A 25,325-nucleotide genomic window follows, 5' to 3' on the forward strand; every position below is an offset into this window, starting at 1 on the left:
AACTTGCATAGGTTTGGAATTACAGTTTGTTAGCTTCCTCTCTATCCATTTCTTGTACTTTCACTTTCCAGGAAATAAAGTTAACGAACCCCTCTGATGACGAGGCCACAATCAGTATGCCAGTGCTTGCTGTCGTAAGACTTACTGGAAACCTCTTGTGGCTGCATGCAGTGCTGATTGCTCATCGTAAAATCCACTGTACTCCCAGTGTCTGGGCCAGGGGCAGGGAAGACAGGGGTTTTGAGCTAAAGCAGTTGTTCTGAGTCCGTCTAGCAGCCTGCTGTTGCTGAGAGAAGTCACTCTTCCTCTCTGATCCCTGCTCTCCTTTCGTCACTCCCAGCCGCTGAATCCTGCCTCTGCTGATGTGGGCTTGCACTGTCACATCCCTGCATGAGCTGACGACGGAAAACTTGCTATTTTCATATCTGTTGAATTTGTTCTCTGCTTAGATGAGTAGCTACATACGCTTGTGGAGGGGTGTGATGGGTGATAAACTAGCACAAGAAGTGGCACAACTGTGTCACGGGAAGGGACCCCTCCTTTTTGAGAGCAGTGCTTGTGCTTTGTTGCCACCATTTCTGGTCCTCAGATGAGTAAGCCAGCGTTCGCATCTGTTCTCCATAGCCATGTACTCCCAGCTTTGCATTGCCCACTCTGCTGTTTCAGCACATGGCCTGTTTTACCAGGCGGTGAAACGCATCACAAAACTAACTTGGAGCGGAGGGTTTGTTTTCATCTTGATCAGCATCTTAATGAGTACAGACAGCTAGGCCAACAAGAAGGGGCTCTGCAGGGACAGGAGTGAACATGTGAAGCAGTTGTTGCTTAAGCTAGCATTACTGATAAAGAATTGCCAGCTGAGTAAGAGCCTGGTTTTGGGATCACTTCACATTATCCAGTGTGGCCCAAGCTTTGACCTGTGCTTTTTAGCCCTGCTGAGTGTCAGTGAAAGGCTATTGTCAGCTCTTTCTGTTCTCACCTTTTATGTAGAGGAGCAGATGTTCAGAGAGTATGAACTTTCTTTTTGCCAACTCCAGAGCACAAGTTGCACTGGTAGCAGCCGAAAGACCCACTTACATGCTAGGATTGACTGTATTTCTCAGGTGGTGCTAGCACCTATGTACAGTAGGATTGACTGATTGTATTTCTTAGGGAGTGCTAGCACCTATGTACAGTAGGATTGACTGATTGTATTTCTTAGGGAGTGCTAGCACCTGTGTACAGTAAGACGATTTTTCTCCCTTGTCAGCAGGTTCCAAATTATATATGCTAGCCATCTGCATCTTGCCCAGTGCAGCTACATCTGGAAATAGGGCCCAGAATGCATGATCCATAATAGACTGCTGCTGTGGATGTTTTCCAGCATTTTTTGACATATGTAGGAAAGCCTATATCCAGTCTATGACATGATATACAGTGTGTCTGCTTCTATCATGTACCCTGATGTTTAGAACTTCAGACACTGGGATTTTAGAAAATTGGGAGGCTATGTAAAATAAAAGTAGCACACAGTTAATTTTGATGCATTAGGAACTGGGGCAGAACATGCCAAAGCCTCAGATACTGTTTCCATTTTACTGACGTGAACTGCTAGAATTGTCAGGAGGGCACATCCTGTGATCCTATGGCAGTGAGAGGTGTACCTCTTAATGTTTCTTTTTTTTGTTGCTTGTTTCCTATAGTATGCAGAATAATGCTCTGCATACTATATATAGGAAACAATTATACATAACAATATATAACAATTGGTCCCTATGGATATAGAAGAGTCAGAATGAAAACTAAGTAACAAAAAAAAGCTTAGTCTATAAGCAGTTTATTTCATTGTTTGATGCAGATATTTACAATAAAAAAGGAAATATAACAACTGATGCAAGCAAAGAAAATTTTTCTTTTGTTTTTCTGCATAGAGTTGAGCATCTTCAAAGAGCTCTCCTTTCTTTAAACTGCAGTGTCATCTCAGTGCCCCCACTTTTGAGTCAATATATTTTTCTGTATCAAAAGGATATTGATACACTTGTGGCAAATGCCAGGTTTTACACATGGGTGTGTTCATGTGTGTGAGTAACCACGCTAGCACCTTGAAAGTCTTCAGGATAAAGTTCAGAGCCATTTTGCACAGGAAAGGAAGAAAAGGTTGGAAAAGGTGAAAGTCCAAAGATGCCAGTTTAGTCTCATTTGGAGTCTTATTTTTTTTCTTTGCCAAATTTCATTTTACCTGTGCTTCAGAATACACAAAGGAATAGCTACAAAACAGCTTGTGGGTCAGATCTACTAGAATACTCCCATACTTCCTTCATTATAAAAGCTAAGGCCAAAAGGTTCAAAGAAGGAAAAACTTGTTTCTGGTTTGAACTGAGTGTAAAGGCAAGTATTGATATGAGCTATCCTGATTTCAGCCATTTCAGGATTTGAATGTTCTGATAATTACACAAACATCTGTACATTGTCACTGCAGCAGATGTGTAGAGTTTCTTTTTTCCTTTGTCTGTCTTTTCTCATGGGTGGTTACAAGATTTAAGATTTTTTTTCTTTATAGACATAGCAACTTCTTAATTTTAATTTTGTTTTCAGAACCTTGTGTTCAGTAGCCACTGTAAAGCAGTTACTGGCTATTCAGATCATGTCATACATCGAAGGAGATCCGCTACCTCATGTGTACGGTGCTGCCAGGTGACTGAGCTGCCGTCCTTCCTGTGCATAGCCAGTCCACGGGTAAGTCCAAGTTAAGTTGTAAATTATGTATTTTCTATTGTGTTTTAAGTCTTGTTAGAATTATGTCTTAGGAACAGGATGATCTATTACTTTCTTTTGGTTGGGTAAAAACTGTTGTGAGGATATCCTTTTGCTACTGTATTCAATAGTGGGTTTTTTCGCAGGGGAAGTGACTGTAATGTGTACTGAAGGGAAAAGGAAAGTTGCAAGATGCACCCAAGAGGAGTTATTCTGAGATGCGTAGATCTCGCTTTCTCTCCTAATACCAAAAGCAGTGAAATTATAGAAGAGATTGTCAAGTAGATTATTCCCCAGTAATCTAAGGGGGAGATATAGGTATGATATGAACAGAATGGGGTGATCATTTGGTCAACTCTGATGACAAAAGGGGGCTGACGAGCAATGCTTTTTTTGAAAAGGATGTTCATTTTCTGTCATTGCCTCAGCTTATGCTCCAAAAAGGAAACACAAAATTGCAATACAGAAGGATTACTCGAGTTGGCATTTTCTAAATCTTTTGGCTATTAAGTGGTACTGCTTGGGATTGTCCATCATCTGTTAACTGATGTTTGAAATTACTTTAGCTGAAGTTTCCTGGGCTGACACAAGAGACTTTCATAAGTCTACAGCTATTGTATTCCATGTTGTTGGAACTTGACAAAGCTGGACGAAATGTACTTTTATTACCAGACCATCCAGATGTTATATTCTTTAGTCACTGTTGATGTTATTGCTGTAGGCTTGATCAAATAGGGCTGCATGTGCAATTATAGATTCGCATCTGGAGAAGAGTGGATGGCAAGTAGGACTCTGCTTATTACCTACACGCTGCTGCTCAAGCTGAATTCATTTGTGCCTGCAGCTCTAGGGGCCAGAAATCCAACTGAACTTCTGAAAGTCACATATCATCTCCCAGTCACAACACATTACCTGCTTTAAGAACAAGCAGTTATTCTGAGAGTAATTGTGAAAACCACTTCTCCTTCAGATTCCTTTTGTTTTGTCACTCTTTGTACCTAAATTTGCATTACAGATGAAGAATATGTTGCATACTTCCCCTACATCACGAAGGGAGGAGAGGGGGGCTTAGAAGGCTACATATGAAGGGGAAGGGAAAGGCGAGGAGAGATCGTATCTGACGTTTATTCTAGTGAATAAAAGTTACTTGTTTTGGCTTGGCTGGTGTATAAAAATGATTAAGTGGAGGCATGGCTTTTTGTTTCTAGGAATACAAAGACTTAATTTTACGCTTGTTAGAAACTTTTGGCAGGAGTGTAGAAGGCCTGAAACAGCAGAAAGAGCACATATGTTCTCAGAAACGATAGCCTTCTGTTGTTGTTTGACCTGTGATGAATTTTGGGAAGTTAATGGAGCGAATGAAAGAAATAGGAGCGTATGTTTATGTAGCAGCTATGGGTTGGTGAGGGGGGGGGTAGTGTTGTAGTTTTCTTTCTATGCAGGCAGTTTTCCTGAGGTACAGATAAGTCGTAATCACAAAAAAGTAGCATGGAGGATGGATCTTGCATTCTCATTAAGAAGCTGATTAATTCAGTTTAGAGTAATATTGTTTGGTTTAATTTCAATAGATCCCAGTGTGCCAGAGGTATTGTGGTGAGACATGGTTTTGAGCATCTCAACATCTGAAAGGTTAATTTTGCATGGAGATAAATGCAGGAAGAAACTTAACAATTACCCTAACTAAACTAGGTTATTGAATTTAAGGTGGCAATGCATTCATATGTCCCTATCACTATATTTTTTAATGTATTTCTGAACTATGACTGTTACATTCGATCAGTTTGACAACAATGTGTTGACATAGGAGGGTTTAGTATTAAGGACTATCCTACCTTTTGTTACAAGTAAAACCATAAAAACAAACCTGGGAAAAAAAAACTTAACTGCACCACAACAAAAAGGAGAGAAGAGGAGCGTGAACAAGCTTGAATGGAAGATTTTTTTGATGCGTTTCAGAAATGTGTTGGTTTTTCTTGTAAGGCCGTGTAAAAGATGCAGAGCTCTACACTGGAAGAGTGTGTATGCATTTAAAAAAGTGTGGAGCTGACAGTAAAGATGGTCTTATGTCCTCAGATGTCAGTCAGTGTTACACAGGCTACATGGGAAGATTAGTTCTTGTTAATGTAGAAATTGCACTGAGGCACACACAGAGAGGAGGAGACTCAAAATTGTCTCCTACTAGCTCTTGCTTTAGGTGAGGTATTACTGAAATGTAGCTTGTAGAATTTTATGATGTGACTTTTGGTTTTTCTCTTAAAAATCCTAGTGTATGAATCTCCATACTGATTTCAGTAGATAAGCCATGTTTATGTGTCAGAAATTAGTCTGCTCTGTTTTGTGTGTAGTGGCTGCCTGTCCTAGGTGTCCTGGAAATAAATATGACAAGTTGTCTGTGATTGAAAGAGTATTTGTTCCGGTCTACCCAGTGTAGAGATATGAACTGAAATGTGATGGTTAATAGTGTCCCTTAAACAACCTAAGTCTGTACCATCGTTTGTGGTGTACATCAGTCTTCAGGCAACAAGACTTGCTTGCATTTTGAATTGAGAGGTTTTGCCCTCTCCCACAAAAGTCAGTCCTGGGCTGTGACTGCAGGTGGCAGTACAAGATAGCATCAACTCTTAACGGTATTTTTAAGTAGTAGAAATGTGTACAAAGTCTTAAGACAGTCTCTTTCACTTCGCAGTGTTTCATGTGGCTGTGTGTAAGCCAGTTTGGTTTAAAAATAGCTCTTGGCATCTTGGAAAACAATGGCTTTACCATTATTGCTAAGATTTTGTATGCTTTTTTGGTTCTATTTTGATATGTACTATAATTGTGCTCATGAATCTGTTTAAACAATTGTTTGGCCCTTGCAAACAGAAGTCTCTGTTTGTGAGATGAATTTATTCCTATAAGAAGAGCTCCTGTATAACAGGAGTGGACCACAGGCTTCCACCCAGAAGATCTTGCTTAATACCTTTTACTTTGAGTTAGCTGGTAAATGCTCCGAGAGGAGCAGCCAGCATCTAAGATGTCAGGCAGTCTGTCCTGAGATATGGGTTGCTCCCTTCACCGTACAATTCTAAAGTACGATATTTAAAACTGTGGGTGTTTAAACTATTTTATTGCTTATCATTTAGTTAAGCCATTAAAATATTTTCATTTGCATGATATAATGTTTTTTATATATATATATATAATTCTCAATATGTAGCAGTTAATTATGTCATGCTAGAGTAAGTTAGAACAAAAAATTAAAACCCCTTGAAATACATAAAAGCTTTTCATCTGTAATACAAAGATAGGTTTTTTTACTGTGTTTTAATGTTTCAGTTGTCCCATTATCACACAATTCCCACCCCTACTCAAGTCTTCAGAAACTCCACTGCTTACTGTTCGCCATCAAACCCTACAGACTCCCGTACTGTTCCTTCTTACGCAGCACTGCCTCCTTTTTTAAAATGTGAAAACTTTCCCAAGTTTGATTTCCTCTGTGTTTGTTTTTGTTTGTTACGTTGCTTTTCATAGTCCCATAGGCAATGTCATTTTGCACAGTGTTAGGATTCATGACAATGTTTTTAACTTACCTGAATTACATGGATGATTTTTTTTAATTGTACATTCTGAAATAAAAGCGACAATGACTTCTAGAGTAATGATACATTTGCGTCCTATATTAATGAAGAAACCTATAAAGCATTGCAAATTTATAACTTCTCTCTGTTATAAGCGCATACTGTAAGGTTAATTGTCTAATATTAAATTTTAGTTTCATTTTTAAGTGAGTTTACAACACTTTGTAAAGTCTCTAGATAGTATGTGAAAGTTTCTACTAGCTTTCTTTTGTAAACTTGGTTATAAATAGCTTTTGGAAACACTGTACCCCAGAACGTTGGCCCAGAACAGACTTGTAGTCAGAAAAGATAGGAAGAAGTTGGCAATCTGCATTTTATTGGAAAGATTCTTGTGCTAGATAGTGAACTGTTGTGTGTTTATATTTGCGTGAAAGTGTTGTAATTGTTGTATTTGCTTGGGATCGTATGGTTTAACTCTTGGTGAGGTATCTAAGGAAAAACGCGGCAGAGTAGGCTGTCCTGGTATGCACCGTGGCTCAGTTAATGCTTTTGGGTTTTATTACTTCAGTATCTTGAAGTTGCCCCTTACCCTGGTAAGGGAGAGGTAAGAGAGAGCTATAGACTATACGAAGGACAGCCGTATCTGCTGGAATGAACTCTTCACTCGAGGACCTTCCAGCCATTGGGCATAGAGCTGTCTGGCTAACGTGGGCCTTCCACTCTCTGTCCAGATTTGGGTGGATGGGGCAGAGCAGGGGGAGTAAAAGTGATGGAGCCATTCCAGAATAGCTCACGTGGCATGAAATCAGAGTTCCTGTGTTTGCAACACTGGTCTGTCTAGCTGTGTTGTATGTACTGAAGCAGGTAATAGGGCAAGGGATTCACAGAATGGCCAGGAAAAAAAAAGATCATCCTGTGCTCTCTTGCTCTTTCTGTGGTCCACTTCTGTTCAAATTGGCTGTCAAGCCCAAGAAATGTGCTGTTCCAAAAAGGGGCTGTTTTCCTGTTCATTTTTTTTCCTTTCTAATTCACGTATCTTCTTAACTCTAAATTATCATGAGATTTACGTATCGTCCTTAACAGAAATTCATCTCTGCTACGTGAATACTTGATTGTGAAGGGCAAAAATAAAAATAAAAAAAATTCAAAAAAAGAAATCTAGGCAAAAGGAGAAGTGCAGCAAGGATATTGTTCTTTTACTCTCATCTTTGCTACCAGTTGTGTAGCAATTGGCACAAGGCATTGTTTATCAAAAGGCAAGTAGTCCATGCCTGGTTGTTCGTAGTACTACTACTGTCATGTGGGGAGTTGTTGCATCTTTGCTTATTTTAAGCCCAGCCTAAGATTGTTTTATATTTGTACATGTTAGTAATGATTTGACTTTTAAAATTTGATCCTGTGGGAAGGTACCTGAACTGGGGATGAGGGGAAATCTGAACAAGAATATTGATTATTATTTCACTTGTAGGTAACAGCTGTGCCACTGGAGTTCTACTGCAATGACCGAAGTGCAGAATACGAGCGCAGGGCGCTAAAGGAAGGAGGAAGTCTTGAAGCAAAGCAGTGTGTACTCAATGGAGCCCCTGAGCTAGCAGCTGACTGGCTGAAGCAATGCTCCCAGTTCTTCCCAGAGTATCCAGGAGGGCTGTTAGGGATCAGGCCTCAGAACGGCTGGTCTTTTATCAGGATACCAGGTAGGTTTGGAGGTTATCGTGGAACGGAGATGACATAAATAAGGACATCTGTTCCTTGGTGGTAATTATGCTTGGTTATGGGCTTTTGGAGGGGGGGGTGGTTGTGCATTTGTTTTTCCTCCTGAGTGAAAGTTAACTCTGGTATCTTAAAATACGCTGTGATTTCACATCCTCTGGAGTAAAGCTGTCGATGGATACTCAACAAGTCTAATATAAACTTTTCTAACGCTTACAAACCTCTCGTAGCATGTCAGCCCTCCAAATGACTGTAAAGAGATGGATTTGCTTACTAAAGCAGTCTGCTCTCACAACCAATTACTATTTTGAGGTTAGAGATAGGAAGATTGCAGGAAAAGTAACAGTCATACCTTGCCTCCTAGTGTGTTGGAAGATCTTTGTATTGACCTAAGAGATCTTTTGTTGGTCTTCCCAGTGAAAGGATAAACATTACTTGTAGCAGTCTACCATGAAAGGGATGGGTTTGGGGACCAAGTTCAGAGGAAATTGGCCTGGAAAATGAGGCATGAGGGATTTACTGAGTTTCAGTTGGAATGAGGAAGACTTATTCATATTTCTTGGTAAAGTGGGGAAAAGGTACCAGTGTACTAGTGAAGTAAATGCACTTAATTTTTTCCTAGAATTAGACTAAAGTAATCCAAGATTTGCTAGAATTTGATTGCCAATACTTCAGTGACTTTCGTGGGCCGGACACACTAGCTGTCGGAAGATGGTCCTGAGCAGTGAACAGAGTTCTGCAGAAAGTACTAGAGATCTGAGAGATAGCCAAGAGGAAAAACAGCTTACACTGCCAGATGCTAAGTTATTCCCAGACCCTTTTGGGTCAAGGATGTTTGGCAGGGGAAGTTAGTACAGTAAAAGGAAAATGGCCTTTTGCTTGCTACAGTCCGGTTTAAGAAGGTACCTCCTAAGTACTTGGAGTCATTTGAAGCACACGCACGTTTGTACCTATGTAACAGAGAAACCATTTTTATTAGCTTGCACTAGATTAATATTCAATGACAGTTGATGATTTTTATAGTTTCTCCAGGAATTCATTGAATTGTTTATCAATTATTTGGAAACAGAAAATGAATCACTGGAGCAGAAAGGAGGGGAATAGTGAAGGGATAAATTAAGGTAGAAGGCATGGATAGAGAAATAAAGAAAAGTAGCCAGTGTAGAATAGAGAGAGGTGCGCATTCTCTTGAAAATACTTCCATTTTAAGCTGATGACTTTGTCATCAGCAAAAATTTGTAGAGGAATAAAGATGGGGTACAAGAAGCTTACAGGAGTGAGTGAATAGGTGCAAGGTTAGGCAAATTGTTGTCAAAGCACAACAAAGAATTTGGCTGAGAAGGTGGTTGGGATGAGTGTGTTATGTAAAGCTGGCTTAGTTTAGAAGGTGTTGGAGCTAGAAGTAGATTAAAAAACAGTAGTTTTGTGCTGCTCTGTTTTAATTAGTTGGAAAGTAGCATTCAAACCTAAACGTATTCTAAGAGGACACATACCACAACAGGACAGCTGTGTTTATACATGCAGGAGCAGGCACAGTGCATTGCGGAAAGTGACAGATGTGCTGAAGGAGCCATTTGCGAGGCTGAAGCCTAGCAAGTGTTGAATGGAACAGTTGGTGTGAAGGTCTACGGTAAATAGGTGACAAGAAGAAAAGGGGATACCTCTCCTAACCCTGATCTATCCTCTCCCAGACTCTGCATTCCCAGTACCCTGGCAGCAGGCTCAGCTGCGATCACTGTGGGAATCTCTTGAGGCTTTTCCTGTTCTTTGAAAGAAAAATGGTCCTGGATTAAATGGCAGGAAGTGTCTGAGTCCTTTTAGCATCGATAAAAAGCACCGGCCTCACTGGCTGTTTACTGTGAGAGCCAGCTAGCTCCTCACTGACCCCATTGTGCCGTGCAGACTGTCGGGAGGGGAACCAGGGGTGTCAACTGGAACCCAGACTTTATCTCTCTTTCCTCTGCTTTTTGCATGTCCAGAGGCACTTTTCCTCATTCTCCAGAGAGCGGAGAGCCCAGCTACAGTCATCGGCCAGAGCTCCTGACTTGGGGTTATTTTGAGTCATAATCATTTGCAACTGTTTTTCCCAGGCCATAGGATCCCACTGTATGGCCTTGTAGATAATTTATGTCCATATCCCTGCATGGCTGGAGGCAGGGACTCTTTTTTTTCCCGACTGAAAGCCACACGATATGATTTTACAGTTACTTTCTTTTTGGTCTGGTTCTCTTTTCTTGTTTATTTCATACAGTGCTGAAGAACCCAAACATTGCGTCCTAGGGAGAGTTCTTTGTGCAGTCCAGGTCCTCTATCTCCTGACTGGCTTAAAAAAAAGTTCCTTTGCAACTAAAAAAAATTAAATTTAAAAAAAATCCAAATACATTGTCATTGTAAGTTTTCACTGATCATTAAAAATGGAAAATGTAGAATTGCAAATTTTGGAAATCCCATTTAAAAAAGAAGCAAACTGCCTTTTTCTTCCCCCAGGGTAAAAGGGAATGAGAAATAGAAGCGAGAGAAACTAGAGGGTGAATACCTTCCCCCCCCTGTTTATGAGTAATTGTGATGTTTTTTCAAAGATGGCATGAATAAAGAAGTACATTTTCTGTTACCACTTTCCAGAATTTGTCCTTTGAAGCACTAGGTGGCAGACTTCAAGCATGCAAAAATATTTGATCTTGGAAAACACAATGGTATCAAGATAGCATGCTTAAAGATGCCAGGCTAAAGTCAAATGGTTTTCTCTTCCAGAGATGATAAATCTTTTTTTGCTAGTTCTGTTTTCCTTTCCTAAAAAAACCTACCTTTCTCAGCAGTGCAGTCTGCTCTGGTACTGAGATATTGGACATATTATGAACTGTTAACAAGTTGCTAACTTTTCAGACTGTAAGACCATCTGCAAATAAGTTCTTTACTTGTAATTTGCATTTTATTGCTATTTAAAAATAGTAACTTACACAATGGAGCCTAAGGAGCCAGCAGAAAAGGACACGCATCATTTCCAGTTACCAAAACTTAATTCTACGTATTCATGCCTGTGTGAGAAAAACAGTAGCATTTTGCTTTTGGAAACTTGCTAATGTGTTAATCTGAGTCAGTCGAGGTTGACTTTTGAACAGACCCTGTTTGTTCTCTCAGCTTCCTTCCAGTCAGATGGGTTTTGGTTAATAATCATATTAGTTTATCATGTATAGCTAGACTTCTCATGTTGCTTCACTGAATTCATTCTGAAATAGCAAGCTGACCAATTAGAATAAAAGCAGAATGTCGCGGCTGTATGGATTTGAAGGAAAGAATAACATTTTGTATAAAGAGTAAACATTCCTACTGTGCAGAGTTTTTGACTTACATAGATGTATTTTAAAACCAAATAACCGTAAGTAATTTCCATTTTTACTTAACTGCCTAAGTTCAAAGTTTTAGAAGTTTAGAAGAATGCGTTAAACTGTTTGGATGTAACTGGGACCAAGTTCTGTGCTAGAGATGAGTGCATCATTATACATTAAGTTGCACTTAGAACAAATGCCAGCCTGAGCTGTGGTCTTGAGTTTTCCTCACAGTACCTCCTTGGCTTGGCTCTCTAGTTGACGGATTCCCTAAGGTAGTTGCTAACAATTCAAGCAATGATGTGGCACTTGCTCCTGGCAAAGTAACAAGATCACCATCAAGAGGGAGAGCAAATTGGAGACAAAGTGACTATCTAGACAGGCAGACAGGCAAGAAAGAGCAGAGGTCTCTTGTCTCGAATTCTTAGCTAGTGAATTGCAGGAGCATGGCTCTAAACTTACCAAAGGAGAGATTGTTCACAGCATTGGCTAATGATTTTAGGCAATATTGACAACTCGCAATTTTTTTTAATTGCAGAAAGCAGGACTGTTGGCTGCATCTTCTGGTGTCCTAATGTAGATCCCACTAATTCCAGCATCAAGTCCATTATATTTAAGCTAAAGGGTATTTTTGAAAGAGATCTTGATTGAAATACTAAAGTGATGAAGAATCTACCATGGTTCTGGATAAAAGTGTTGCTGACTATTTTTTTCTCACTATTGGAAGGATAAGAAGGAAGTGTGCCTTGTTCTTGCAATTTTAACAAGTCACGGGATACTGTGCCTTTCTCTGCTAGTATAAAGTTCTCTTCTGTTGTTAAAAACCTTTGTCCAAAAGAAGAACCTTGAGTAGTGCCAATTGCTCTTAGAAAAATTGAAATGGATCAAGTTTCTGAACTTCCTCACTGCAGGAAAAGTTTTTTAACACACTGAAATCTTGGAGATTTTTCCTGAACACTTTTCTGGTTTCTACACCTTTTCTGAAAGGTGTACTAAACCCAGGCATATTATTTCAAAATAATCTTTTGAATTAAGTACAGAACTGCAACTACATTCCTGCTTTTCTCAGCAAACCCCTGGTTGCACATGCAAGAATCAAACTTAGCCCTCTGTGCCACGCCACTGCACTTGGGCACGCGTGGACTGTGTTGCCTGCCATGCTCATAAGATCTTTTTAGGAGCGGTGTTGTGTGATCTGTACTTCTCTGTTCCACTAGTATTAACTTGTTTTTAGCTATATTAAAATGCATGGTGCTCAGAGGAGTGAATTAATTTTTGTACATACCTTTTTTTTTAATTGGAATATTGTGCAAGACAGTTAACTGCCTTACAGGAAGCTGGATTTTCTTCAGCCCATCAGTTAATTCATTCTGTGCAATGAGAAGCCTGCAGAAGTGTTACCTCGTAGACGTTAGAGAATGGTACCTGCTAGACCTGTCAAATATTTGCGTTCTGTACTAGCCTGCACCATCTGCATTTGTCAACTTTCCGTTTTGGCTGTAAACCTAAATTCAGACATCCCAAAGAATAAAGAATCATCAGTAGCCTTTCCAACAGATAATTTTTTTGGAAGAAAATTTCTCTTCATCCTCTTTCAACAGTAATGTATTGTTTACTGAAGTTTATGTACAGAATGTACAAACAGGAAGATCTCCTTCCTGAAAAATACTTCATGAGCGGTGCTGAAATAGAGAGGACATGAAGTATAAAATCTGAAGGGACTTAAAAGATTGCCATCTGGAAACATTTCTTAAACAATAACAAAAAAAAAAGTTAAGGCAGTGCTATGAAGGGGCTGTTATTTTACAGTGACCTAGAGAACTCTTCTTCGCTTTCCATGTTGGTGAGGGTTTGATCTTCAAACTAGATCTGTAGAGGATAAATCTAAAGCTCAGCAGCAGGTAGCAGCAAATGTTCAAAGGACAGCATTTTAATGTGTGAAGTGGAGAAAAAATTCTTGGGTTGTGGTTGTTGATCTGGTCCGAATGAATCCTTAGATGAGGGAAATGGCTGTCCAAAAAAGGATTGAGTCCATACTTGTGAGGAGAACAGTCTGTGATGAGATTTTGCCAAGTGGGTATATTCATATACACCCATCCCAGCAAACAAAAGTTACTGTTACCAGTGTGATTGTAAGTGTCAGCCAGAAGGGATGTTGCAGTTTCTTCCATCACAACTCATTACTTTAGGGATTATAATGCAGTGAAGAGCTAGGAGAGCTTAGAAGTTAACTTGTTGCATGTAGCTGTTCTGGCTTTATTAGTTATCTGTTTTTCTTCCATTTCTTTTTAGACAAAGAGAGTCTGATCACTGACAGTGGAAAACTTCATGCTCTTGATCTTCTGTTGACACGGCTGAAATCTCAAGGACACAGAGTTCTCATCTACTCCCAGATGACGCGGATGATTGACTTACTGGAGGTAGGAGAGCTATAGCCTACAGAAGACAAATTCTGAAGATGCAGATTTAGCAACAATGTTTTTGAGAAAATAGTATAATTTGGTTGTAGCAAACCTGATGTAAAATTATTATACTGAAGGATACCCGGTAAATGCATTAATATGAGAATGTAAGAGCTGCCATACAAAGTTAGACGTAAGGTCCAGCCTAGTGTCATGCTTCCACCAGTGTACAACAGCAGATGGTATGGGGAAAATGTACAAGAATAGACTTCACAATTAGTCTCTCAGTGTCCAGAAGTTTGCAGCTCAAGAGCTTTCTGAGCCAGGTGTGTCTTCCCTATATTCAGTAGTCCGAAATGGATTCTTCTTCCATGAAATTGTTCAGTTGCATCTTGAGTCTTTGTAAATTTTTGTCATTTGCACTGCCCTGTGGCAAGGAGTTGCATAGCTTAATTATCCTCTTTTGCTGGTTTTGAACTGCTTCCTTCTATTTTCATTTGATGCCCATGTGTCCTTTTATTGGAAGGAAGAGGGAGAAGGGTGATTAATTTTACATTGTTTATGTTGCTTGTAATATCAGACTTTTACTGTTTTCCTCTATCATCTTATTCCTGTGCAAAAGTTTGGTAGACAGTAATGATAAGAGGTTCTCTGGCATATACGATAAGAAAGAAATTGGGAATTAAGTCATTACTTGTTATTTAAATAGTCAGTCTGCCTCAGAAGAAAAAAAAAAAAAATCTGTATTTGATAAGCAACCATGCCACCAAAGAGCTAGTCTGAAGAGACATTAGTAGGAGAACTATTAATTCGGTTTCCCATTGGTAATACTTAAAATGCTTAGAAATAAATACTTTTATTTCTCTGGGCTTCTGTTGAAGACAGCGAAGTCTGAGTTTTCGGCCAGATCTGAAAAAAAGGAATATCTTGTGTCACAATGCCTCTGTCCCTTATCAGTGAAGGACTAGTAGTAATAACTTTTATGACTATCTAATTCTGAGTAAGAAAACAGGAGACTTGATGTGCATTAGTTTCAAAGAGGCAATCCTGATAAAGTTTTCTGACTGTGAATACATAGTAGGTGGGAAAATGTTTGCATTTGGCAGTATAATTTCCGTACTACTAAAACATCAAGATCCTGTGATCCTTCAGCCATTAGTCCTAGGTGTACAAGGGCTTCCTCAGCAGTGTTTGGCGTGGGGTACTGTCTTCTCGACAATACAGTGAAGAGAAAAAGCGAGAAGCCTGAAGCAATAGCTGCCTAAATCATGAGTCCTGTATGAGCAGGAGTGCATTTTAAGGTCAGCACTTAATAGGTTATTAACAAATCACAGGCTGAATTTTGTTTTTGCTGCTGTCAGGAAAAACAGAACTTGCATGGTTGCAATTTTGTATTTTGGCTCTTTGCCCAGCATTGCTTCCTATCCCTCTTTTTTTTTTTTTTTTTTTTTGGCAAATGTTGGACATGGTGCAGGTTTGTTGACGCCCTGCATTACGCCATGAAGCTCATAAAGCTGAGTGTTCAGTGCTTCTGTCTTTTGTGTTAGCATTCCATTTTAAAAGCGTGGGAGCACACCACTTTGGACTATGAAATAACATGAAGGGGAAAACATTTTATAGTTTCTAAGAAAGTATCAGTGTTGAAGCCCAGAAGAGCACTGACTTTCACAGCACTGCATTCTCACCATGCTTGAGTCATTCTGGTTTTTCGTTTCCTGCATAGGCACTCTGTTGCCAGGGCCACTTCCATTATTTTCCCAAGATTGATACCTCTGGTGGCTTGGTGACCCCTTACACTAAACAAGATCGGCAGATAGATTTTTCAAGCAGGTCTAGTATAAGTATCCCTATATGAGATTAAAGCCTCCCCATGAGGCTTCCCCCACCCCACCCAACCCCATCCCGTCATTCCTTGTGGGAACTAGAAAACTCAGCAGTCATCAAGTGCCTTCCACAATTATGGTAGATACCAGGTATATTACTACTTAAATAGTTTCTTTGCCATGAGAGTGCGCTCTCTATTTTTTTTTTCTTTTTTTAAGCTAAAAACGTGCAATTTCTGCAAGTGATCAAAGCACTAAACTGCTGACAAGCGTAGTATAAGTTGCAATGTCTTTTTTTTTTTTCTTTTCTCTTTTTTCTGAATTGAAAGAGTGTACTGTTAGTATTTGGAAAAATCCTGGATAAAAACAGTTCACAAAAAACAGTGTTCATACAAGCACTCTTACACTACTGTGAGGTATCCTTCTTGATCAAAGGAAGGTGGATGGAGGCAGACCAGAACCTGTTAAGCACAGTGTTGAACAGACGATTAGCTCAAGGCTAGTACTAAGCTAGTTTGCGGGGCAGAGAGGAACAACCCATGAATGCCAGTTATTACAGGTGTAGAATAGCTTATTCTTTTGTAATTTGTGCCTTAGTGGAAATGTGTAAGGTCTGGATAAGGATAAATGCACCTGATGGAATGGAAGAAGTTGTTTTCTATTTGTGCTGAAGTTTGTTTAGAAGCCACTGATGAAGAGATGGTTAGTAGTGAGATGAGGGAAGACTAAATCAAGATGTTGAAAGGTCAAATCATCATAAATGCAGATAAAGACTGTAACAAAGAAATGGAAGGAAAAAGCCCTTGTGATAATAGAAAAAGGATTGGTCAAATCTGGAGAAAAGGTCACATAGTGCCTAACTGACCACTGTATCCCTCTCGTTTTAGTTTGTGACCGGAACCTGTCATAGAAATGGAATAAATCAATAGTAAATTAGGGCTTGAGTGTCTGTATGGTGAAGTAGCTGTTCTCTGCTTTAAACTTCTGTGGTTGTACTCCAGAAATCATACTAGCCATGAGCACTGTTTAGAGGTAGACCAAGTGTGGCCATTTCTACGTTAATTTTATTTACCTATTTTTCTCTTTCATCTGCCATACGTTGAAGCTTCTTTCCATTACAACAGTCTTTTTCCCAGGTTCCTTATAGTATAGCAGCTCTTTCACCTCTTCTGCAGTAGTGAAGAAGAGCAAAAAAGGAGCAGGAGCCCTGAGGGATAGGTGAAAAGGAGAGCTGAGCATGGTACTGTCAGGAGGTTCATTAGAGTGCAAGCGCTGCCATGGCTTCTCTCAGGACATCAGTTCTGGATGTGCTGAACACTGCAGCTTGGAGCAAAATGAATCCAATAGTTCTTGCTGTTAAAGCACCATCTGTTTCATTTCTGTCTTCATTTGCAGTCACAGCATCTCAAAAGGACATGTGCGCTAGTAGGGTTAAATCTAATGGATGTAACTAGTAGGAGTTGCATCTCATCAGCCAAGGATCACATTGTTAAAATACCAGAGGGTGTCTTTCCAGAGAAACTCTATGGATGTCTGTATAGCCTGAAGAGCTTTCTATGTAATTCAGATTTTATTGATCGTTGCACAGGTATCAGAAAATGCTGAGTGTCTTCGAGCATGAAAAATGTCTCTCACTGGTAAAAGCCTTTGCCTACAGCATTCCTGGTTGATGCCATTTGATTTGCATCCCAGGCAATGGTTTCAGTTCTGCTGCTGGCGTGAGCTGTGGGCTGACGCACCAACGTAATGTTCCGAGCGTTCTTGTATGCGGTGAGATTCACAGGCTCATTACTAGCGAGATAAAGCCTGGACAGACGTTAGTGTACAGTACCGGGTTTTTAAAACCACTAGTCAAATGGTTTAAAATTGACAGGGAGCAGATACAGTTGGTTTGTTAGGAAAGCTTTGCTTACACAGTGAAAACTCAGGATTTAGTAAAAATTTAGACTTTGTGAAAACGAACTTCCTATTTTAGTGATTTTATTTACTTATTTATTTATAGAAAAAGGCATGTACCATAACGTTGTCTGCAGTGCAGCAAATGTGTCCCCAACTCGGAACTGGCATTGTTATTTATGTCTTACATGAAATGCAAAAACTGACATATGATTGAATAGCTTTAATTTCTGAATTTCTATTCTTATAAAGTATTGCTAACATAAGATTGCTAATAGAATATTTATTGATGACATTTAGGGAATTTTTTTTTTATAAGTAGCAATTCTTCTTTTATTATGTTTTTCTGGAAGAATCAAGATTGAACTGTTTCAAGAGCAACTACATTTTTCTGGTGTGTGTTCTTTGCAGGAATACATGGTTTATAGGAAACATACCTACATGAGATTGGATGGTTCTTCAAAGATTTCTGAACGAAGGGATATGGTAGCAGATTTTCAGAACAGGTAATGTATTTTATAAGGTGTTTCTGTGCTAAATTGTGTGTACATAGAGAGTTGGTAGAAGATGTAATGGAAATAAATGAAATTTGCACTTAAATTGTCTTTTCTGATATCAAATGGACCTCATTTATCTTAAGCAGCTTCTAGGTGGTTTGCTGACCAGGAGTCACTGGTGTTGAATGGAACCCAGCTGTATTTAGGAATTTGTCATCTGTGAAACAGTATTGGAAGCAATTTTAGTGTACCCACCTATTGTGCTTCTTGCCATTTGAAATATGCTATTGCTTTTAAAGAAGCTCAGTAGAAAGGCAGCAAATGTTTGTTGGTTATTATATGCTCTGATAATTGACACTGTGAAGATGAGACTGAAAATCTTGCGTAGGCTAGAGCTTTGAAAGTGACCTAATTTTCTGCAAAACAAACCATTTAAGCATGTTTTATTAAGAAACCTTGAACTAATATACAAGTGATAAAATGGGGATTTTATTAGATAGTAAGATATGCTAACCCTTTTCATTTAGTAAACCAAAATGGATTCTTGCAATTTTTACAAATGCATCAGGAAAGATGAGTATGTAATCATTGTATTATAAGTTAATTTGTCTCCACTAGGGCTCATTATTTATAATGGTTGAATTTATGGTTATTAAGTTTCCTTTTAATCATGGGATATGGCTTGATATGATGTCACTTTGGTATGGTAGTTCACAGTAAGGTTATCCTTCCTGGATGTTGATGTGAGCTTGTAAGAAGGTCACTTTTTCAGAGGAGTTAGGTTCTTAGATTGTTGTTTATTGCAGGGTGAAAGCAATATTCTAGACTAGAGAATAGTCCCTGCATTAGCGGTCCCAAGGTATCATAGCTGAAGATAGGAGGGGAAGCCATATACAGCCTTTCAGGCCACTGGTTCATGAGGTTTAAAGACCTGAAGGACTGTGGTGCAATGATTAGTCTTCTAGTGAACTCCTCAGAGTGATAAAACTTGAAAAGAATGTGTGCCAAATACCTGAAGTGAGAGGACCGTGCAGTAGCGTTCTGCCTGTTTCCAGGTGTCAGAAACAAGTTCCTTGCAGGTTATGATGTCTTCCTGGAATCCTGACTCTGCTTCCTGTAAGGTCCTTTAACCAAAAGAAGTGAAGAAATTTGTTTTTATTAATGAACAGAATTTGGTTCTATTAAGAATAGAACAGCTGAAGAAAAATCATCATTTCAGCAGGAAATCCCTTTGAAATATAGGTCAGCCAGTCTAAACAAGAATTCCTATTGAAATGTTAGTTGAGTACCTCTTATACATGATTTACTTATGAGAAGTATTTCCAGGAAAAAAAGCCTGACTGAGACTAAACTATCCTGCAGGATATCCTAGCAGAGTGCTGAAAAGATATAGCTATGGAATGATAATTTGTTCCTGTAGTCTGTGGCACTGTCCACTTTTTCCTTCCCATATGGCATTTCCAGAAGCATTTCACAGCTGGATGTTCTGGTGACTACCTATACGCATGTTCCACTATTGTTACAAGACTGAAAAGATTTCCTGGCCAAGGATTACCTACATGGCGATGAGGCACCTGCTGACCCCTTTGGCTTTGCACCTGCAAGATAAAGTCTAGAGATTGACAGCTCAGCTTCAGTTCCTCCCAGCTGTCCATAGCTCAGGGTGGATTTTTGTACTTTTAGATTTTGGACTGCCAGAAACATTCTATTTCTAATTTTAGAGTTTTTGGCACTTTTTTTTGTGTGTGTTAATTCATAGTTTTCATAATTATTTCTGTTGTCTATTGGCAGTTTCTTTGGGGGGGGTGGGGGGAAATTTTACCTTGGACCAGAATGGTTTCTGAGAGAGTCTCTTTTTATGATACAGCCTTGCCAGGTACTTGTGAATGTCTTGAAGTTTGAGTCCTGAGAAAATAGTCAGTTCTACTTGACCTTCAAGGATATGGATTCCAAAACCCTTAGTTTTCTACATTTGTTGAGTTGTACTAGCATATGCGTAATAGCCTGTAATACACCCACGCTTCCTCCAGGAAGGGCAAGAAAGACCCTTTAGATTTGATGAGTGGACTTTCAAGGCCAGACTGCTTACATGTAGTTAGTCAAGAAGGAAATGTCCCATGCTGCTCATTCAGCAAGAGTTTCTGGTGCTTTACTAATTCTGCATGCACTAGCATACAGACAGTGTGGTACCAAAAGCACGTGGCGTTGCAGCGTGTCTTCTCGTAAGCAGAGGGCCTTGCTCTGTCACTGTCAAAGTACAGCATGTCAGCCTCTTTGGAGTCCTTACTAGTACTGCCTGCTTTGTTTGCATCAACCTGTTCACAGATACGTATGGTGTTAAACACTTTTAAATACTGCTGACCCCCCAGTGGCACTAGTGAGGTTCACAGCCTTAGCAGAAATCCTGATTTCGCTTGTTACCATTTGAGTTTTCATCAGTACTTGGTCATCCTGCGTATAGACCTGTCTCCTTGTTTGTTCTGTTCAAAGCACCAAATTTAGAGCAAAACTTGCATCTCTGCCGTTCCAACATTTATTTTTCTTTTTTTATCAATTGAGCATTGTTAAGGCAAGATTTTTTTTAACATCAGTCAGTTCTGTGAAACAATAAATTGTTCTCTGTCCGTATGAAATCTTAATTTCCAATGTAGGCAAGATAAGCCCTTGTTTGTTTTGATAGAGATTAATAAGCTGCTGTTGCAAACTGAATGTTTGCATGTTCTGACAGTCCTGATTTGTAGATTAACTTCTCTCACTCAATCGTATGTTGTTTTTTTTCTTGACCATGAATGAACAGTACAAAATGTTCTGAAGTGTTCAAGTAATAGAAATAGCCCTGATTACTTTATATGGGTCAAAAAGTTTACTTCTGTGGTTATTTCTTTTTCATCATGCACAAAATAAGGGGTTTTTTAATCTCTTTCCTCTACAGGAATGATATTTTTGTGTTCCTGTTAAGCACAAGAGCTGGAGGCTTGGGCATTAACCTTACAGCTGCAGATACGGTAGGTGAAGTTTGGTAAAGTAATACAGAATAAAATATTGGCTTACTGATGTTTAGTTTTCAGTATAAATATTTCTTTGCTTTTCCAGCCTCATATGCCTCCAACTACCGTTTTTCCTAAGCTGCTCATCTCCTGCCTCCCAGCCTCACAATCTACGTAGGAAAATTGGTCTTTCTGTGTGAAAGTTGGCACTCTCTTAGCCATGCTGATCAATATTTTTTAGTACTGCCATTCACATCATGAAGTTGCATAACCTTATATTTACAGTATAGTATTATCTCGATGATAAAGTTGTAGAATATTGGACACTTGGTACATGGTTTTTGGTTGCAGTTGGAAATATCTTCCTTCTCCCCACATACTTAGAACCAGAGTCTAGAAAGGAGTTGGATGACTGAAGGGGTCTACAGATGCAAATGGCGCTTTCATACGGTGAACGCTGTTCCATGTATGACTGTTTGCTCTTAAGGTTCAGCTGCAAAGGAATCAGTAGAACAGGTGTCGGTTACCCTTTTTTCTGTGCACAGAAGAATGAAGCAATGCCTCTAAAAGTACAAAGTCATTTGTAGTTGTGAGTCAGCTGGTCAGGAAGGATAAATTGCTTCTCCCCTACTCACCCAAGGTGTAAAGGCATACTGATTTACGTGAATTGCAAGGATTTGCACTCTGGAGCAGCTGCCACTAATGACTAGGGAAGGCATACTGACCTACATGAACCGCTTATCTCTTCACTAACAGCCATTCTTGTGCTTCTAACCCAATACCTTGTGTGCATGCAGATTTGACCCCAAGACAGACTGTAATCCTTAGCCAGAGAAAACCAAATATCTCTGAATCAAAAATATTACTTTTTTTTTTTTTAAATACCCCATCATATCTTGCTGTCACTTAAAAGAAATTGGAAGAAAGCAAGTATCTGTGGGATTTTCAGGGTTGAAAAGTTCTCTCGATTAAAGTTGCTTCAACAGAGGAAATAAACAGATGGAAGCACAGGCATGCTCCTGCAGGCTCCTTGCACCAGCATTTTTAGTTCTGTGGTTTTTTAACTTTCTGAATACTTTGCTGCCTACATTTTTTTCAATGTTGTTTTGTATGCTTACTGTGCATAAAGTACTGTTGGAATGATAAGGCAATATGACTGTAACGTGGCATTTCAGTTTTTTGTAGTAAAAGCACTAGACTAGATTAGACTTTATCCAGGTTTGAAAGAAAAAAAAAAAGGAGTATTCCCTTTCATGTGAAATTCTAATTTGATGAGCTTTTTCTTCTTAAGGCAAGTAACACTAAAATGGGTTCATGATGTGGTTAGCCTATCATTAATTACATGACGCTGATTTAACATGGTGACAAACTTAGGAATTTTGTGCCTCCGAAGCAGATTTGTTGAAGAAGATATTAAAGACATTCTGTGGAAGTTGAAACATTCACAGTGTCAGTTAGTTTGAATTCATCTGAAATGCAATGGAAAAGACTTCATAGGACTGGGCAAAGCTAGGTTAATACAGCCTGCAGTGGGCCAGTAATTCTGTGGGGCGTATAGTAGAACTTTTATCAGTACACTGGATTTTTGTTTGTTTAGTCACCAGGTGCTCTAGATGTATGGTTTTACTTAATCATTTCTGTTCTGGTGTTCTCTTGCAGGTAATTTTCTATGACAGTGATTGGAACCCAACAGTAGACCAGCAAGCCATGGACCGGGCACACAGGCTGGGTCAAACAAAACAAGTCACTGTGTACCGGTTGATATGTAAAGGCACCATTGAGGAGCGCATCTTACAAAGGGCTAAGGAAAAGAGTGAGGTAAGAATAAAGAAATCATCTGGAACAAGAAGTTACAGAAACAGTATCAGAAAACACGTATCAAAATGAGTAAAGAAACAGAAAAAGTATCTGCAGGGAGACAGAAGAGAAGCCAAAAGGGAATGTCTTTGTTCAAATAAACAAATCTGTGTCCCTAACACAGCAGCATTACAGCTGCGTTATATGAACTAGGAAGAAGCTAATTATTTACACTGACTTCATGAAAACTATTTCTTATGGTGCAGTGAAACTACTCAGGCTTCTTTAAGACTAGAGCTTCTGTCTTTGCTCTGTCCTGATTCTTCTCATGTTATACTGTTATATGACAGCCGAATTTTTTTTTAAAGAAATTTGGAAGGTAATCAAGTGAAATTTATTTGCGGTGTGAGGGTTGCCAGAAGAGCTCAGTGTCCTGCAGCATCAAGCAGTAAGTGTATTAGAAACTTTAAACCTCATGACACTTTATTGGCAAGAAAAAATGAAGCAGATTCACTTTCTTTGGTAGGAGTAGGTATAGCATTTACAACATTCACATGTTTTGTGTACTCAGGGTTTCTTTTAGCTTTTGTCTTAATTAGATGCTGATCATGGTGCTGCAGCAACTGAAGCATCTTCAGCTGAATGCATTCATGTTTCCCTTGTGGAAACTTAAACATTTTCTCTAGGATACTGCCCTAGAGTCACCTGATATCAACCTGAAAATAAAGTGTAGTCTTTTTGCTGGTGATCCAAAGCATCGACATTGGCTTATGCTAAAGCTTGTACTCTTTTGCTACGTTACAACTCTTCTTTGTTGTTTTGGTTTTTTTTTTAATATAGTTGCAGTAATAGAGGTTGAGTGAATTGCTTAAACTGAGACACTGACTCAATATGGAGATTTAATTTTCAGTCAGGGAGACTAAAAATGTTGTATCCTTTAAGAATGTGATCTTCGTGATCCTCTGTGCAGATTACTTGAAAAATTGGACTGGCAATTTATATCTGACAGGAGTACTGCTGTGTTTTTTCTTTTTGTTCAGCAGTATATTAATACTATTATAATTTGTTGTTTATTACATGGTGCTTTAGAAGAAGTGCAACTTTGCACAAGGGATGGCAATTTTCTGCTTTCTAGCTCAGTTGCTTCTCATATTTTATACTCTTAATTATACTCTTAATAAATCTTCCCTGAAATTTTGCTACTAACTTTGGTATGATAGAGAAGTTGAATCAATTCTGACTTAAACAGATGCGCTGGCATCTTTTTTTGGCTGGCTTTCAGTGAAGGGTAGTGAGAATGGTTCATGACTGCTTTGAGTAATTTTTCCTTTTTTGCTCTCGATTTTTCCTTCTAGATCCAACGAATGGTGATTTCAGGTGGCAATTTCAAACCTGACACCTTGAAGCCAAAAGAGGTAGTCAGCCTTCTGCTGGATGATGAGGAACTAGAAAAGAAACGTATGTGAACTTTGTGTTGCAGCATTTTCCCCATCTTCCACTTCATTAGCTTATGAAATCTGTGTTTTTATCTCTACAAACACATGTATTGCTGATAACAACTTCTGTTTCCTGGCTCTTTTTGTATTGCCAACTCTTCTTAGTACAAGCTGGTTTCATATCACTGCTGAGCTGAAAAATGAAGTTGTGCAAGAGAGACATGATGATGTGATAAAGTTTTTATTGGCACTCATTCAGGATCATTACGTTGTTCCTGAATGACAGAGCTTTGACAGGAATTATGTAGGTCATGACAAGAAAAGTATTAGTAAAAATGCTGTATTTCATCATACTTTTGAAGCTGTATTAGAGGTATATGCTTTTATGTTGCTTGAAAGAAGAATTTCACTGTAAGACTTTTTAGTAATTTGGATACAAATAGTTCTAATACAATAGTGTTTTCAATGTGTTTTAGTTTTAATACAGATGACTTTTCTTCACAGTTCTGTTAGAACTAGAAGTTCTTGTAAGATTCACAAAAGGATAGGAAGTATCTTTCCAGTGGTGACAACTTTGTATTGCTTTTCCAACAGTGCGCCAGCGTCAAGAAGAGAAGAGACAGCAAGAAGAAACAAATCGTGTGAAGGAACGTAAACGTAAAAGGGAAAAATATGCTGAAAAGGTACTTTGATGCAAAGAGGTTGCCTGTGTCAGTGATAGACCTGGAATAGCTTCAGGCTCACTATTATGTGGTGTGGAAACATTTTATGCAAAGGCAGTCTAATGCGCAAAGCTGCCTTCCCTTCACCCTTGAACATCAATCTGTGACACTTCCTTACACAGAAGAGGGATATTACAAAATACGTAATGCGTGGTTATCTGTATTTTAATATCATTACCAACTTGAAAAATAAGGAATTACTGCATACCCAAACAACACTGTAGATTGCCAGTAGCCTACAGACAACAATTTGAGGACTCATGCTTAAAAAAACCAAAATGATCAACTGATCATTCGACAGCGTATAAAATGGTGACTTAATCAAGATTTTGTTCTGCAAGGACAAAAAGGGAGTGTAAATGAAGCACCAAACATAGATAACACCCATATAGCTATGTGGCTTCTGTGGAACAAGGGAAGATCAATTTGTTTAAAAAAG

At 39.0% G+C, this 25,325-nt stretch overlaps 1 protein-coding gene across 2 annotated transcripts in view; it reads left to right on the forward strand.

Moving 5' to 3' along the window:
- The window catches only part of INO80 (INO80 complex ATPase subunit), a 69,044-nt gene that overhangs the window by 38,040 nt on the left and 5,679 nt on the right, over positions 1 to 25,325 (forward strand). For both annotated transcript variants that reach the window (XM_082318271.1, XM_082318272.1), the window contains exons 25-32: positions 2,575 to 2,715; positions 7,759 to 7,984; positions 13,619 to 13,746; positions 17,859 to 17,953; positions 20,877 to 20,949; positions 22,591 to 22,749; positions 24,084 to 24,186; positions 24,759 to 24,847. In XM_082318271.1, the coding sequence (XP_082174397.1) occupies positions 2,575 to 2,715; positions 7,759 to 7,984; positions 13,619 to 13,746; positions 17,859 to 17,953; positions 20,877 to 20,949; positions 22,591 to 22,749; positions 24,084 to 24,186; positions 24,759 to 24,847 (1,014 nt within the window). The remainder of the gene's footprint in view (positions 1 to 2,574; positions 2,716 to 7,758; positions 7,985 to 13,618; positions 13,747 to 17,858; positions 17,954 to 20,876; positions 20,950 to 22,590; positions 22,750 to 24,083; positions 24,187 to 24,758; positions 24,848 to 25,325) is intronic.

This window comes from Platalea leucorodia (assembly GCF_965183815.1).
Source record: "Platalea leucorodia genome assembly, chromosome: 7".
Lineage (NCBI taxonomy): Eukaryota > Metazoa > Chordata > Aves > Pelecaniformes > Threskiornithidae > Platalea > Platalea leucorodia.